This window comes from Malus domestica, chromosome 01, assembly GCF_042453785.1.
Source record: "Malus domestica chromosome 01, GDT2T_hap1".
Lineage (NCBI taxonomy): Eukaryota > Viridiplantae > Streptophyta > Magnoliopsida > Rosales > Rosaceae > Malus > Malus domestica.
Window position 1 is genome coordinate 31,453,454 of NC_091661.1, and position 16,839 is coordinate 31,470,292.

The window sequence follows — 16,839 nt, forward strand, 5'->3', positions numbered from 1 at the left end:
AATTAACTTATCACATTTGTGTATTTTTTTTTAATTTATTATTTTTAAGGAAATGTGAAGACTTCGAAACTATCATAATAATTTAAAAGAATATGAAATTTCAAAGCCAAGAAGCATGGGTAGAAAATAAACACTCAACACCTTATTCTTTGAGATATTAAACTACACACATACTAATCGTTTACATATCATAACACATATGTTATGTTCAAGAACTTTTCAAATCGTGTAGTGTCCCAAATTGTAATCATCATCTTTGTAGCTTGTGGTGTAGATCAAGTGTTAGACAGTTTTCCACCAAACAGGCTGATTGGATTGTATGATTGGGTCCATTTCTATGCAATACTGTACTGTATTGTTAATTGGTTAGCAGAAAGGAAAATGATCGCTTCGGACAAGTCGCCATTTTAGATGGTCCAAAAATCATCAAGCAACCACAACTATATATTGTCAGATACACTGATGGTACTTATGCTCCATTGAAGGAAATTCTCAATGAAATTGATCTTCTACCGTTAAATCGATTGATACAATAGAAAGTAGCTTAATTTTTTATAAGCACGTTTAAGGTTTATTATTTTTCTGTGCAATATTGTACTGTATTGGATTGTATTGATTGTATGATTGGGTCCATTTCTGTGCAATATTGTATTGTATTGTTAATTGGTTAGCAGAAAGGAAAATGATCGCTTCGGACAAGTCGCCATTTTAGATGATCCAAAAATCATCGAGCAACCACAACTATATATTGTCAGATACACTAATGGTACTTATGCTCCATTGAAGGAAATTCTCAATGAAATTGATCTCAAACCGTTAAATCGATTGACACAATGGAAAGTAGCTTAACTTTTTACAAGCACGTTTAAGATTTATTATTTTTCGATTTGAGATTTATAGTCTCAATATTAGTGTTATTAGTAAAGTAATTCAATTACAAGCTTACTTGAAAGTGCTTCTATAAACGTTAAAAACACTTTTTGAAACCTAAAACGCTTTACGATAATTTTGATATGAATAACTTAAAGTATTTATAAATTATAAAAACACTTTTTAGTGTGTTATTATGAAAAAAGACACATGTGATAAAGTACTTCCAAGGTCATTTTTCTAAAAAGCACAAATTTTAGAGAACACCGTTAGACTTTCATCTAAAATAAAAGGTCTAAGCTTTTTAGGTAATACCATGTTAACTTCCATCCATTATAAAGGAGTAAATAAGGGATGTAAGTTATATCGTAATTACCCAAAACGACATATTCTTCACACTGTGACAAGTTTATGAACTAATACTCACAAATTTTGATCCGAAAACCAAAGCTCCAATTCGACCAAAGTTCAAACTCAAATGCTTCAATTTTCCCATATGAATAAAATGGCAACCCCAAGCCAACAAAGCTCCCCGTTTTGAGAGAGTCGCTAGGAAAAGTAAAGCAGGGAACCATATTAGTCGCCCTTTTTATTCATACGAGAAGTTGAAACATTTGAGTTTGAACTTTGATCGAATTAGAGTTTTGGTCTTTAAACAATTTTTGGACTTGGGATCGCCCTTTCAATTTTATTATATGAATAATTATAAATAAAAAAATGAATGGAGCACCCTAATAATTCAATAATCAACCCTTCATTGGGATTGGAGAAGATTTGATGAAAAAATTCTGGTAATAGATACTACCTGTTGGCTGGAGACTCTAAGCACCAAATATAAGTACACAAAATCCAGTTCAAATTTTCTGAAATTGGACCACAATTAGTTGGGTTACATGCAGTCACACTGATTATTTGTGTAGCAAGAAAGGGAGGTGTTATTGACAATAAAAAAAATCTCATTCTACACTTCTCACAAGTGTATTTTTCTTTCTAAATATATAAAGTTTAGAGTGTAGAATGAGATTTTTGAAGTACCAGTAACAATTTCCGCATGAAATTAGTGTTGTTGGTAGGACCACAATTGTGAGGGTGCGTCTGATCAAGATCTGACGGCAAAAGAATCTTTTGCAAGCTGATCAGCTACTACTACTGCGGTTATGGTAGCTCCTGATTTTGGACCATTCTAAGCTGTCTACAGCTACCAATGGTCCTAAATTGTGCTGCATATTTGAACTAGTTAGTATAATATTGGACATGGCTGCAAGCTGCCCTCATGAATTTCTTCACTCTCAATTCAACCACGGGCCACTTAATACTACGGTTTAATGGTATATTTACGTGTAAGTAAGAGGTTTTAAGTTCAGTTCTCACCAAAGGTGAATTTAAACCACATTATTATTAGCTGATTATGAGGCTAAACCCACATCATCCCCTTTAGTATTGATGATATCGTTTGTTCAAAAAAAAAAAAAAACCCTCAACCACCGAACAATTATACAGAAAGGAAGAGAGGAAGGCCAATAGGAGTGAGGATGGACATACTTATTTCCGTATTTAACGAATATTGGATGAAAATTTCAATTGTTGGTTAAATTTCCTAACAATATTAATTCAACACAAGAGTTTAAATTCTAGTTTTCTTAGAGCAAGAGTTACCTCTCTAATGACCTATCCGCTATCACCATGGTACTATTAATCCGATGTGACCTTTTATTTTGCCTCGGGAATCTTTTCAAAATAAAAGCAAAAAGAATTCAATTGTCGGTAAAAACTGAACCTGACGTGAATCGAACACGCAACCTTCTGATCTGGAGTCAGACGCGCTACCATTGCGCCACAGATCCGTTAATATGATTATCACGGTTGAATTCTACAAGGTGTACGGAATACATTTTTATGGTTTTTTGTTTTTATGGTATTTAATTAAAATGGGCCTGAGCTCGAATTTTAGATATGGGCTGGAGTTATGCATAGGAGGGGCCTAGGCCTAAACTACCCAAACCTAAATTCCAGCTTTGCCCTTTCAAATGTTCATTTTCGTACAAGCGATATTTGAGAAGTCATCGAAAATAAAAGCTCGAATACAAAAGTAAATACTCTTAATCACATGAGCTACAAATCCATTATTTTGCATCAAGACGTTCAAATTTTCATTCGCAATTTCACAATTCTTAACTTTGAATTGAAACAATCAAATACTTGTAGTCAAATGCAAACGTAGATTCAGCTAGCTAGCCAAGACAACGTTCCTATCCTTTTGTACCCAAGTTTGAGTCTTACTCCCGTAGAATAGTTTAGAGGACAATATCGTATTGTTAAAATAAAATAGTGGTTCCTGTTTGGGTACATTAGCTTCATTGATCATGTCAGGGTACACAGAAAGAAAAGCTTCATTTAGCTCTTGATCAGTAACATAAACAAAGGCTACACAAAATGCTCGGTTGGGTATTCATTCTCATATCCATTGTAATCATAATACAATCTCTCCCCCTTTGTTATATCTCGATTCGCAATCAGTAAAACCCTAGACTCGCCATTGACGTCAAATCTTACACACTTCAAGTTCTGCTTCTTCCTCCCGTCCCTGCACCATACCACAGTAACTTCAGTTGTAACATAACATAGTTATTTACACATGAAGGCAGAATATTAGTATTGGAACGGGGATAGCTTACGGTGTATGATTATTGATTCCGTTGATGAAGCGCGCAATGTTACCATGCTTGTAGGGACAAATGACAAGGCTTTTTGAAGGTGTAGCTGCTGAAAGCAATGTCATTGTGCTGTCTCCATCGTCATTTTCGCGGTTCTTCAGATAATCAACATCTCCAACGTATTCTGTGATTATTGTCAAATCCCTTATGTGTTTATCAGCCTCAACTGTGAACCTGTGAATGAATCATTAATACTGAATCAAGGAGTCCAGTTACATCAACTACAAGAGAGAATGTTTTGTTGGTTTGTAAACTCACCCTTCTTTAGGATCGAAAACAACCATGAGGGGAGGACATTCTCCTCTCTCCATCATGCTTTTGCACAAATTCAACGTTTCAGTATCTTCTTTCGACATAACCTGGAAGGCAACGATATCAGAAATGTACCTTTTGGATCACACTCAACTAAATAAGAAAATTGAATACGACATGCTAGAATTTCTCTTCAAGAATAATCAGGACACATCATATGAATTTAACATCATCCTTTAGAAGCGGCTTATGGATATATGGAAGTGAGAGACAACAAACGATCATGCATTTTTGGAGTGCCATACATTTGCAGACTCTCATCGATAAATTCTGCTAATGTACATTGTGTCCAGTTCGGGAACTTGTTCTAAAAAATTTATCGTTTCCATGTTCGGTATGGTAAGATGGAAACCAAAGGGAAAATACTGGACATTGTCTACATGCTTTGGAAACTTTTAAGGAACATAACATTTAAAAAGAAACTTAGAAGCAGAATTTCGCCTCAAATAGAGCCCACCCTATTAAGACTAGATTTGGCAGAAAAACGTAAAAGTGCTTATGGATGATAGAAACCCTTTCCAAAGAAGCACTTGCTAAATTTCAACCTGTTTCTAATAAAAACACTTCTATCAGAATAAGCTCACGAGCAGAAGTGCTTCCTACAGAAGCACGCACACTAGACAAGTCATCAAACAGAAAAACAATATGCATCAAATCATTTTATTTGTGTTGGAATCGAAAATTTACCTGCATTCCTTCTCGCTCAAGATCTGCACAATTGGCCCACCTGGGCGCCATTCCAGGGATATAAGTGAGCTCATTGCTGAACTCAGTCCCCGTTGCCATCAACGCCGTCGCCAGCGAAGCCATTTGCTGCATTCTCCTCGTACAATCCTTGGTCGGAATAAAGGGCAACAATTTCCTCTTCTTCTTCGAGACCACCAAGCTGCTCGCCCGCCTTCGCCTCTTTCGACAATCTACAAACAAAAGAACAAAACTTTCAGAGGAACCCAGAATTAAAACAAGAAAATAAATCCTAATAAACTGACTTTTCATAGAATTTACCTTGATTTATCTTCTGGGGCGATTCTGCAAACCTCTGAATCCGAAAAAAATCGCTGATTTTAGTTTGGTGGAGAGGGAAAGCTGTAAAATCAAGATAAAATAGAATCGAATTGATCAATCAATCAATCAATCACATCTGATAAAATTCAACATTTAGCCTCCAAAAATCCCAAAATTCAATCTGGATCAGAATAATTAACGAAAACTAGGGGGGAATTGGGGAAATTACATTTGGGTTTTTTGTCGTTGGAGCAGCAAGGGCCGAACCACTTTCCTTTCGGGACTTGAGCAAGGATGGGTCTCAGGCAAAACATGTGGTAGCCTCTGTTGCAGCTGCGACCGTCGCACAGAAGGAGCTCCGCCGGAGAGTCGCCGGACCCACATTCCTCGCAGGACACGTCCTCGTCGGATTCGGAATCGGATGCGCTGACGTAGTCATCATCCTCGACGATTTGAGCAGGAGAGGGAGGCTTCGGGGCTTGCGTTCTTCTCCTCAACGCCACCATTCCTTTCGTTTTTTCCGGGTTCGGGCGAGCGAGGGCGTCGCGTTGCGTTGCGCTATTTAACCAATGGGGAGATTTCCCGCCCTAATTTGGGTTCGCGGGAAATGAGGTTTCGCGCGCGAGCATGGGTTAATTTCTTAATTATTTGGCGCCACTGTTTCCTATTGGACAGGGCTATGTCTTGGCCCAATACTAAGCATGTGCAGGGCTGGGCTTGGGCTGTAATATTTAAGCCCATAAAGTTGTGTGTTTTGGACCTTATTCCACCTTACTTGGGGAACTTTTAATTTGGTTTTGAGCCCCGTTTGACTTTTAATTTGTGCTAATATCCTCCCGTTTGTCAATTCCATCACAATTTTCTGTTAATTCAATCACGAGCAGTACATATGATCAACTTTTAAGGCACATACATCTAAAGAGCATTGATCACGTCAAACTAAATAACATCTAAAGAGCGTTTTTTTACAGCCTGGTGGTATTCCTCTTCACTTGGATGTGAGAAGTCTTAAGTTCGAATCTCGTGGATAGAGGTTGCCGATTGTGTGGTTTAGTTGAACTCATCTTCTATGTGTAAAAATATCGATGCACTCATAAAAAATAAAAATAAAACAACAGAATGTGTCCGTTTGATAGCCTGGCCCTTCACTCTCATTCCACGCCGCCCGATGGGATTCACCTTCTTTGCTTGTTCCACGTGAAAAGAGTGCGTGCACAATGTGTACCTTCGTTATGTATACGCATGTATTTGAGACATAAAATCAATGGCTTACAAAAGAAAATGTCAAAGTTATCCCACTAAAAAGGTGCTAACTACTTGTCCCTTTCGATCAGGGGTGTACATACTATTGTTCTAAAAATCTCTGCTTAGGTGCTAGGTGGTTAATCACTGCTCTGATTAATCCACAAGCTTTTGAAAATTAAGAAATGATGCCTAAACCTGCTTAGTACTTTATAATCTATATGTTATTCTATTTTGTATTAATTTATGTATCACAATACACTTATGTATTTTTAAGTATAAGCATACACTTATTTATACGATGCATAATAAATTTACTAAAATCTGCCTAGTCCACCTAAGCTATGCCTAAGTGCTAGGTCACAGCTCACCGCCCGACTAGCACCTACCGTCTTTTAGAACTTTGTTACATACCCAACATAAGTTCATCTGGCGCCCATATTGCTGTATCATTCACCTGAGCTGTCTGAATCAGGAATGATTTTAAAGTAGAATCAGTTGTTGTTCTAGCTAGTGTTCTTGATCACGATACTTATTGCACCAAAGTTTAGTATGAAGGTGTCAACTACCCTGGTATTGGTGAAAATATCGTAAGAATAAGACTGAAAATTATATATTCCTTGAACAATGGCTATGAGTTTCTGATAGACCCAACCCCATCCTGCATGTGACCCATTACTGACTGTATATAGACAACAGGAAAGCACGTAACACAACTCCTACAAAGCCATAACATACAGTACCTGCAACGGTGTTGATTCAGTTTGTATCAAAAAACGAGTGATGGTCATTTTGGCTACAAACAAAATGATTGAGAACTTCAGATCGAAAAATGAACCAAAAAACAAGTGATGATCAGACTATCCCCGATTACAAACCTAGAAGAATAGTTTGTTGTTGTGGATGGAATTCCATGCGAGCTCCTTACATTAGATCCTTGAATAAGGGTACGGACAACAGCCTTAGGAAGATCATCTTGCGAATAGACATTGGAACCAGAAAAGGACCCCTGAAAGACCATGGTGAGCATAGGTATTTTCGTCATTATTTGTACTAGAAGAAGGGTGAGTGAGATCTTACTGCTTATTACAAGTAACAAAACATGGTAATTGAGCTTGCAAAAAAATTGTTTCTTGTCACACCTCATCAGCTTGGACAGTGCGAATACGCTTCATCAAGTGCTCTGAATCAGCTGATTGATAATCCATCCCTGTAACACCTGTACGGGTCCGTGGGTGCTTCCAGAAAGCAACTGCGCTAGAAGGCTGCATCCAGAAGGAGCTGCTGCAACAGTAGTGGTGGCGCAAAGAAGGATTAGCGCTTCACATTCACCCAGCAATGGCAGCAGGAGATGGGAAGACAGCAGGTTGAAATGGCTGCACAACGATAAATAGTCAATCATATCCAAAGTACTGTTAGAAATTGTTGCACTCTTTTATGCCGATGATTAGGTGCAACTTCCACCAGGGGCACCAATAGGAGGAAATGCGTCAGTCTTTGGAATTGGTCCTATAAGAGATCTCAAATGCTTGGGCTAGAAGCCAAATATTTTAGTCCGGAAATTTTAGCTTTTAGCCTAGAAACAGTTTTTCTGCTCCAACCGTTCTGGCCTAAAATTTTAGTCCTGGATTATTAAAGAATGAACTTAGGCTATTTTTTTTTGTTAAATTAAATTTTAAAAAATAAATAAATATGTAGACTATCGTAAATTAATTTTATGAACATTTTAATCTAAAAAAATTTTAATTCCGATAAATATTGAAAAATCACTAAATTTTTCTCAAAGCAAGCCTTCAACTTTCACCAATCTTTCAACCCTGGTGAATTTTAAGTTAAATAATTTTTTTTAATTATTTTAGCCTTTGGATTTAAATTTGGGTCGTTAGATAATTTTTTTACCGTTAGATTTGATTATATTCGATTTCAGTCATTGGATTCAATAATATATAAATATAAAAACAAAAAAAAAATTTGAATCTAGGCTATTGGATTAACCAACGGCCTGTAGATCGTGACCGTTGGATGGAAGTAGCCATTGGAGGCGCTGCAGAACATGGCCAACAGGCCCACGTGGGCGGGGCCCTCGCTGTCTGAGGCATTGTGTGTCGTGCGAGTTGGGCGAGTGGGTGGGCTGCGTTTGGCGCACAAACGCCCCTTTTCACTCGGTTCGGTGGAGCCCACCCTGATTTCTAGGTTAAATTTTGGGGGGAATTTGGCATTGATTTAGCATTTAATATTTGGCTCAAATTTTCCCCTTGGGTTGGATTGGGTTTGAGGGGAAATTTTTTGGGGGGGGTAATTTGGCTTTTAGCCTATCATTAGAGTTGGTCTAAGAGGACTATTTCATCCACCTACTCGCCTGAGTTCACTCACTTAACTCGGTCTCTGACTCCTTCAACTCGCTTGTCAACTCGGTTCCCGACTTCGACGAGTTGAACGACTTATTTTATGAGTAAATTGAAGGTGATTGATGTCTACAATTTGAATGAGTAAATTGAAGGTGACAGCCATTGTGCACTAGGGTTTCATTGGCCCCGTATGTTGCCATTCATACTATTTTTGTCTTCTTTTAATTTTTGTTTTATATTTCTGTAAAATATTCATGCTGAACTGTTTCAAGTAATGTATGTTGTCATCCACATCAATTATCAAAGCCCTAACAGAACATGCCCCCACTCTATTTTAGTGATTGATGATGATGCGCACCCATAAATTATACCTTTCATTTTGTGGCCAAAACCCTTTCTGCCGAAATGGAGAATATCCTCGTGTCTATAGTAGTTATCACGTGCAGTGACATTCTGTCACTGGGGGATCGATATATCTTCTTGTGTCTATATCACTTATCACATGTCATTCACGTTAAAATATGTTTAATCATTCGGATCATATTCAATTTGTTGTTTTTGGCCTTCTCTTCCCGGCCTATGGTTTCAAGTTTTCACTTGCTGCAATATATTTCTTGATGTCCCACAATTCATAGAAGTCAGTTTGACCAAGAAATATAGCTATTAATATATGGGTTGGTCGGATGCTTAAGTGAAATTAGGGGACAAATTATCCTGAGTTAACGGCTTTAACGCACGAAAATCATTTTCAATTTTCAAGGAGGGAATGTTACAAGCTTAGCAAACTTATCAAATTTTTGTGATGTGTTATAAAATAATGTAATGTGAAACAATCACAAGCCATAAAATTTGGGGTGATGTTAGAGATACCATATACTTGAATCATACTCTATAAATCACATGATGTGGGAGTTGAAGGTTGAAATTGTTTAAATCACTAAAAAAAAAATTCAATCACCAACCATCATATCATATGATTAACAAAAATTTGCTTTGTTAATTAATTATCTTGTTCAGGTCCTCAAGTAATCCTTTAAATAAGGATTAGTGTAACTTTTGGGTTCGGTAAACCAAGGCACCAAGAGTTGATATAATTGGTCAAGTGATTATTTAAATTAATTAACTCAAAATTAGGAGGAATATTTTAGCCATCTAAACACTACTACGTTACTTTTTTCTCTTATATTATAAAACGCGTGCTTGTTTTTTAACTAATATATCTCAAAAATAAAGTTTATAAATTACGTTGTTCACACGTGAAATAATACATCATGTAACAAGTATTATGAAAACAAATAAAAAATCTCCAAAAGTAGGTGCTAGGAAGGAAAACATGATATAGATGAAGATATATGGAAAAATCTTACAAGAACAAAAATACTAACTTTGGTCAATAATCCATTTGGCGTGGAGGAAGCGTCATTTGCTCTTCATAGCTGAATGGATAGGCTCGCGGTTGAATTTTTGAATGTTTATTTGGGCCCCACGTGTTTGTTTTTCTTTTGTAAGTGGGTCCACCTAAGTTGGACCAACCTAGATAAAGAGAGAGGTTATTCTTGTAAAGATGGTGAGGTCCAAAAATGGAATGCTATTTTTTGTATTTAGTTTCCAAATTTTCGCTTAAGTAGGAAGGAATGCTTTCTCTTTGTTTGTTGCATGCGTATGTAACCCCTTGCCATTGTTGAAACTTGAAACCTTTTAGTATTCTACGAGTGAAATTATATACATTTTACGTTTCGGTAATACTAGGAAGACAAACTATTTAAATGATATTTTGTAAATCATATAAAATGGGTGTTGATTATTGAATTATCTTGATTAATATGTTTATTTTATATTTATGACATATCACATAATTTACAAATTTGGTTTAAAAAGTTGGTCTACCTAACATTATTCTTTACGTTTTTTGTCAACCAAAATAGAGCTAAAGCATGTGTTTTTCTAATCTAAAACCACATAGAATCCGACCAGAAAAAGAACAATATAAAGTTCGAATTGGTGTTTTTGTTTCTTCAAAACAAGTTATAGTACGAGAGGCTGAAATCGAAAATAAGACTTCGAGCACAAAGCTTTTAATCACATGACTAGTCAGTTTAATGACTTCGGTCTTTATTAGGTAGAAGAGATTCTAAGTTCGACTCACAATTATGCGAAAACAATATATAGTTATAATAACTAGTGTGTTCAATACTAATTTGTAGCACAATTTAACAAATTGATGTAAAAATATCTTCATGCATATCATATTATTTAAAAAAAAATCACTTAAATTATTACAAGTAATATTCTATATTAATTTACACTAAAAGGAGATCTGCACTAAATTCCTAGTAGTTGATTTAAGTCTTCAAGCATGCTTCACTTCATTTCTCATGTAAATTTCTTATTAAGATGAGAAATGGAATACAAGTAGATTCCATTTTAGCTTTTTATCCGAACTAGTATGAAACATGAGTCATGCATCCAAAGTAGTATGAACATCATGAGTCATGCATAGGTGATAGGTAATAGGCCTTCATGGGAGTGTAGTGTGTAATTCCTATCAAATTTTCAAATCAAATAGTTGATGAAAGACCAAAGGATATGAACGAACGACATGCCGTATGAAGCAATGGGCAGGCTTGAATCGATTGCAAGAAATGGTAACCCTAAACATTATTTATTCTTTTACGCACTTTAATAGAATCCGACCTCAACTAAATTAATTATTTTCATGCATAAGAATACTAGATTACAATCAACCAACATTTAGCAAATTTGAAAAAGAGCCAAAAAAATGGTATGATTCACTTATTTTTATTTTTTGAATTGAGAGATTCATAAATCAGAATCGTAATGCATATATTAATCAAACAGAAATAATGTACGATTATAATTAAAAAAAAATGTAGTTGTTATTTCTCTTAAATTAGTTAAGCAGCATTTCGTGACTAACGAGAAGAATTAACAGGGCAAGAGAATAAGAGTAATTAATGTTATACTTGCCACCTAATTATACCATGATCTGTACTATCTTTCTAAAAATTATAATTCACAAACTAAACATATATTATGAAGAAAGGAGAGTACTCGGTATCACAACTACTGCAGAAACCCGAAAATTCTCTCGTGACGTACGAGAGTTTGACTGAGGTCTTGTGGTCAGATAATCGGACGACGGTTGTTCGTTATTTAATTGATTCGATGTGATGGAAGTATGGATTAAAATGGAAACACCAGCGCAAAAGCCTAAATATTCTCTCTCCTTCTTCGTCATCGTCGACACGTTTCGCCACCACATGAGCTCTCCTCTGGTGAAAACCTCTCGGCTCCTGCAACGTGTCCACTGCCTCCGTCGCCTTCAGCAGTCGCTTGCCGCCGTCACCATTTTTGCAAAATCCCAGCGCCAGCTACTGCACCAGTTTTCTTGACATGTTTGGATTATATATGTGTTTTATATTGACTAAGACCCTAAATCATGTCGTGTTCGGTATAGGGCAAATTCGGTGGTGCTATACATATATTTATTTTATCTTTCACACATTTATTAATTTTGAGTCTCCAAATTAAATGAATTTAAAAAAAATTAATGAACAAAATTTAACAAGAATGTGTAAGAAGTAAAAAAAAAAAGTGTAAATAGGATAACCTATTCAATTACATGCGGTGTTCTAAACCTTTCCTAATGTTTTTTAACTTGCCATATTACATTTTAAGTTGCTAATAAGTTCTTATCGTATATGTATTTTAGTTGGCATGCTTGTTCTAATTAATTCTCAACATTATAGAGACACTTACAAGCATCTACTCTATATATTGTCGATAAAACATGTAACAATAGTTTACAAATATCTCCAATGTTGTTGTCTGTGTTGCTGTTGTCGTTCCTTTAATATGCAGTCTTGCAAAAAGTTGCAAGTAGCTGCCCAAATTATATAGGTAAATAAAGAACTGAGATCTTCTCCAGATTTTTGAGCCTGACGAGCTTAAAAACTTAAAGATCTGGGCCGTTAAAGAAAGAGATTAGGACTCTTAGTTTGTGTAAGATGGACTAGTATCATGGATTAATGAGAATCGTAGAATTGAAATTAAGTGTCTGAATCTCTTAGCATGCGCTCTGATTCATCCTTTACGTTCAAGAAAGACAAATGGAAAAGTAAAAAGAAGAAACTTGGTAAATACAGAGAGGTAATTATGCAGTGCATGAAAATTCATCCCTAGCTACCTCATTCTCTAGTGGTCAGAAAGAACCCACCAAAGTGTAAAGGGCATACACACAATAGATAGATAGAAATGGATTTGGATCCCATCCGGATCCAAATTGTGGGATCCTCACATCTTAATCATTCTTCGTACATCGCGTAGTCAGAAATCCTTTGATTTGTTTTTTTTAAATTAAACACAATTAATACCTAACGAAAACTGACCGAACGATATACGATAAATGGATAGAATGCGATGATCCCAAGGATCCTCACAAAAAGAATCCTAAGAGGATCCTCATCCGATAGAAATAGATATAGATATACTCATTATATATATAGACTCCCACACGAAGGATGAATAGCGACATTGACCATAGGAAAAATAATTTATATTCTACTAAACTACTTATGTGCATGTACACATTATTCTCAAATGTATGTACATGAACAGTAACTCAAACGAGGGTTGGTTCAGTTGGTCAAGTTCCTACCTTGTATGTCTCTCTGCCCAAGGTTTGAATTTCACTGCTAACAATCTTCGTTGGTGTGCGATATGTAAATTCCTATATAAATGCATATGATGCTGGTGGTAGTTGATAGTTAGGAGTGTATGACGCTGATGATGAGAGTAACCAATATCTCCCAAACTTTTTATTACAAAAAAAAAAATTGATTTATATACACACCTCTTCTCTTTCAGGCACGTTTGTTTACCTATGATTTTGATTTATTTATTTTATTCAATTCAAAAATAAAAATAAATATAAACGTGCATAAAAAATAGTGTGTGAATATTGTTCTCATGTATACATACTATGAAAACGAAAGCAGTAAAAGACGAAACTACCGTCTCTCTCCTCTCTCCTCTCTCTTCTCTCTCTCACACATATAGTTGGCCAACACATGGAACCGCACCACATGTACACAGTACCATCATCTCTTTCAGCATAGTGCTTCATCTTTGCCTTTAAGACTATCTGGGTTTGAAAAGTGGGTGGTTTTTCCTCTCTCAAAAGACTCCACATAGCTTTTTCTCTCTACCCTTTTCTCCTCGTTAATCCATGGACACAGCTCACTGGCCACAGGTAAAGCGAAAACCTTTTCTTTTTTTCCTCCATGAAATCATGAAATTATCATCTAGGGTTGAGTTTTTCAAAGTTAATATTTATAAGAAATATCTTAAGCTTAATAGCTTTGGGTTTGGAAAATTATCTTCCTTCATATATAAGTTGGTTTTAAAGTTGTATTAATTTGCTTTTCTTCTTTCCACTAATAGTGGCTGAATTTATATTGTTGTATCTTCCAAAGGTCTTTCATTTTTTGTCCTGAAAATTTAAAGTACTGCACTTTTTCTTTTCTTTTTCTTCTTCCCATCATCTGATAAAGTAGGTTGTTTTCTTTCCTTTTACTTTCTTCTCTCCATCTTTGTCTTAATTTTTTCGGAGTGACAACATATATACTCTTTTTTGGTGGGTTTTCGATCACCAAAGTTATGGCCTTTTCTTGTCGCTTTTTTTTTTTGGGTTTATTTTTATATTTTATTTTCAGGGTATTGGAGTGGTTAACTCCATGGAAGATTTTTCTTCTACAAGGCCAATCACAGAGAGAAGGGCAAGGCCTCAAAAGGATCAAGCTTTGAATTGTCCAAGGTGCAATTCCACCACCACAAAATTCTGTTATTACAACAATTACAGCCTCTCTCAGCCAAGATACTTTTGCAAGACTTGTAGAAGGTATTGGACTGAAGGTGGATCTCTGAGAAATGTTCCGGTGGGTGGAGGGTCACGGAAGAACAACAAGAGATCAAATAATTCCGATTCATCATCACCGTCCACGTCTTCAGCGAAGAAGGTTGCTCATGATCGTGATCACCATCTGACCCCACAAAGTAATTTTCCTTCTCAGTCTGCTTCTCAAAACCCTAATAAGATCCACTTCCAAGGTCAAGATCTCAACCTTGCATACCCACCAGCTGATCAGGAACATGACAACAATAATATTACCGAACTACCCTTCAGTATGGAGACTATTGACAACAGAACCTACCACCACCAAAACCCTAGCTCCTCAGCCACTACTACCACATCTCATCATTTCTCATCGGCTATGGAACTGCTCAAAAGTACTGGGATTGCATCAAGGGGGCTGACTTCTTTCGTGCCGATGGCGGCGGTGGAGGTGCCGGATCATTCGAGTAACATCACAATGTTTTCATCTGGGTTTCCGATGCATGAGTTTAAGCCAAGTGGGCTTAGTTTTTCTCTAGATGGGTTTGAGAGTGCTGGATTTGGTGGCTGTCTTCAAGGGGTGCAAGAGACTACTAATACTAGTCATGCAAGGCTTTTGTTTCCTACTGCTCAGGATTTGAAGCAGCAGATTCCGAGCTCTACTACTGCTGCTGCTGATTTTGATCAACACAATAATAGAGGAGGAGAAGGAGGTTCCGGTGGTGGGTATTGGAATGGAATGCTAGGTGGCGGATCATGGTAATGCAATTGCCAGAAAAGAAACAAAAAAAGTAGTGATCTAGAAGAAAGATCGGTATTTGGTTTTGTTTTTCTTCATTTGCTTGGATGGCTTGTTTGGAATTGGAGTTGATAACGAACAAAGTAATAGGGTACATGAGTTTTTCTTCCCCTTTTTCATCATCAGTGTTAATTATACTTGATCTGCCTTGTTCTTTCTCCCTCTCGGTTTTCTAGTATGCTTAGGATATCCTGTACACCAGAGCATAGTAGAATTTTCGCTCATTCTCACCCTCCTCCTTATTATTTTTTTTCCTTTATTTTGTCCTTAATCAATGTGCATGTTTGAAAATTTATTATTGGTTTTGCTTCAAAGGGGTGTCTCATGAATCATGAGGAATTCTTTACAAATATTCATGAAAAGAAGGTCAAGGATTTCCCCTATTTCCCTGTTAGGGTTTCATAACGCAGAGAAATTACATGATTACTCCTATAGAGATTACTTCTTGATCATCTACCACATGCAGCAGCGTACGATGCAGTTCTTTAGGATTTCCTGCTGAAATTCAATGATTTATTTTCATTATGTTTTCGGTTAGCTTAGTTAACAAGTGTCGGTAATTAATTTGTCAATTAAGTTGTGTACACAGAGATTAAGGACTTATTTTATATGTTTACTTTAGTAGTTAACACTTGGATTTGTGGGTTGATTGTGTACGTATTTAGAGAGTGTATTAGCAGTTGAGGTTGGATTATTTATTGGTTAAGTAATATTAAAGGTGAGTTGGAATGATGGCTGTCAATCCTTTATTAGCAAAAGTTTCTTCTTTTTGCTTGGCAACAGATCAGAAATGTCAGGTCTTTTCAGCACCATCTGCGCCTTTGAGATTCTTCCACCCATTAACTCCACCACCCCCCACCTCCCTCCTGCTCTTCATGAATCTTCATCATCACCCGCACAAGGAGATGATTTTTCAAGAACAATGAGTAGGTATGCAAGACCCAAACACTATTTATTTTAAATTAAATTCTATAAACCCTAAGCAAATCTGGGTCTGCCGTCAACAATATAAATTAGAGAACTCTGCTTTTAGGAACTTCATTTTTTACGGTAACGAAAGTGAGACGATAGATTCAATCTCCCTAAGGCTCATGTATAATATAAGACTACCTTTGCATTTAAGAAAACATGAAAAAAAAGGGGTGAATATGTAAGAAGTCTTTTATATGATGAATGCATAGTTCGGTGGTCCTTCACCTATTTTCAAAGAGCTCTCGAACCCCTTGACTAACTTGCACTCCCTTCGTTATTGACCCAAAAAAGAAAAGAAACTTGCAGTACTCCCTTTGTTGGCTAAGAAAAGTTTTTCAAATTGCGGATACTTCATATGTTATAAAATAAGTAGAATAATACAAAAAAAAATATAGTGTTTTCTCCACTTATAGTATCATGCAGAGTACTGCTTAAATATCTAATACTTAAATTTCTCATTGGCTATGGAGGGCCACCACAAACATTCCCATCCGTCGGTCACCATGCTAGGGAATAATCTTGTCCACTCTACAAAATCCTCCCAGATGTAGACCCTCATTCATTAATTAATATAATATGTAATTAGATTCATACATTGAGATAAGATAGATTGACTTTCTACTTTCCATATAGTTGTTCCATCTTTTTGTCTTGGTAAATCGA

At 36.3% G+C, this 16,839-nt stretch overlaps 3 protein-coding genes and 1 non-coding gene across 4 annotated transcripts; 1 reads left to right on the forward strand and 3 right to left on the reverse strand.

Annotated features, from left to right (window-relative positions):
- Positions 1 to 2,642: 2,642 nt before the first annotated feature.
- Positions 2,643 to 2,714, reverse strand: TRNAW-CCA (transfer RNA tryptophan (anticodon CCA)). Its single transcript has one exon. It is a non-coding gene; the product is annotated as a tRNA-Trp (tRNA).
- Positions 2,715 to 3,160: 446 nt separating this feature from the next.
- Positions 3,161 to 5,482, reverse strand: LOC103443933 (histone-lysine N-methyltransferase ATXR6). The gene is made up of 6 exons (XM_008382840.4): positions 5,131 to 5,482; positions 4,902 to 4,982; positions 4,584 to 4,813; positions 3,843 to 3,943; positions 3,546 to 3,758; positions 3,161 to 3,454 (listed from the first exon to the last, which is right to left on the reverse strand). The coding sequence occupies exons 1-6, from the start codon at positions 5,405 to 5,407 to the stop codon at positions 3,295 to 3,297; spliced, it is 1,062 nt and encodes a 353-aa protein (XP_008381062.1). The 5' UTR covers positions 5,408 to 5,482; the 3' UTR covers positions 3,161 to 3,294.
- An 867-nt stretch (positions 5,483 to 6,349) lies between these two features.
- On the reverse strand, positions 6,350 to 7,595 carry LOC108173154 (protein TOPLESS-RELATED PROTEIN 2-like). Its single transcript, XM_070821858.1, has 3 exons — positions 7,286 to 7,595; positions 7,022 to 7,152; positions 6,350 to 6,886 (listed from the first exon to the last, which is right to left on the reverse strand). Exons 1-3 carry the CDS (start codon positions 7,412 to 7,414, stop codon positions 6,775 to 6,777), a joined length of 372 nt encoding a protein of 123 aa, XP_070677959.1. The 5' UTR covers positions 7,415 to 7,595; the 3' UTR covers positions 6,350 to 6,774.
- Positions 7,596 to 13,601: 6,006 nt separating this feature from the next.
- On the forward strand, positions 13,602 to 15,499 carry LOC103406585 (dof zinc finger protein DOF4.6-like). The gene is made up of 2 exons (XM_008345570.4): positions 13,602 to 13,763; positions 14,227 to 15,499. The coding sequence occupies exons 1-2, from the start codon at positions 13,740 to 13,742 to the stop codon at positions 15,166 to 15,168; spliced, it is 966 nt and encodes a 321-aa protein (XP_008343792.1). The 5' UTR covers positions 13,602 to 13,739; the 3' UTR covers positions 15,169 to 15,499.
- The last annotated feature ends 1,340 nt before the right edge of the window (positions 15,500 to 16,839 follow it).

Excerpts from the sequence above, each read along its gene's own strand:
- LOC103443933 (XM_008382840.4), bottom strand. The coding sequence starts at position 5,407 with ATGGTGGCGTTGAGGAGAAGAACGCAAGCCCCGAAGCCTCCCTCTCCT. Across the intron at positions 3,944-4,583 it reads TTGAGCGAGAAGGAATGCAG|GTTATGTCGAAAGAAGATAC; the intron begins GTAAATTTTCGA and ends GTTGCCTTCCAG. Across the intron at positions 3,455-3,545 it reads GGAATCAATAATCATACACC|GGACGGGAGGAAGAAGCAGA; the intron begins GTAAGCTATCCC and ends GGTATGGTGCAG.
- LOC108173154 (XM_070821858.1), bottom strand. The coding sequence starts at position 7,414 with ATGCAGCCTTCTAGCGCAGTTGCTTTCTGGAAGCACCCACGGACCCGT. Across the intron at positions 7,153-7,285 it reads GCACTGTCCAAGCTGATGAG|GGGTCCTTTTCTGGTTCCAA; the intron begins GTGTGACAAGAA and ends ATGGTCTTTCAG. Across the intron at positions 6,887-7,021 it reads ACAACAAACTATTCTTCTAG|GTACTGTATGTTATGGCTTT; the intron begins GTTTGTAATCGG and ends ACACCGTTGCAG.
- LOC103406585 (XM_008345570.4), top strand. The coding sequence starts at position 13,740 with ATGGACACAGCTCACTGGCCACAG. Across the intron at positions 13,764-14,226 it reads ACACAGCTCACTGGCCACAG|GGTATTGGAGTGGTTAACTC; the intron begins GTAAAGCGAAAA and ends TTTTATTTTCAG.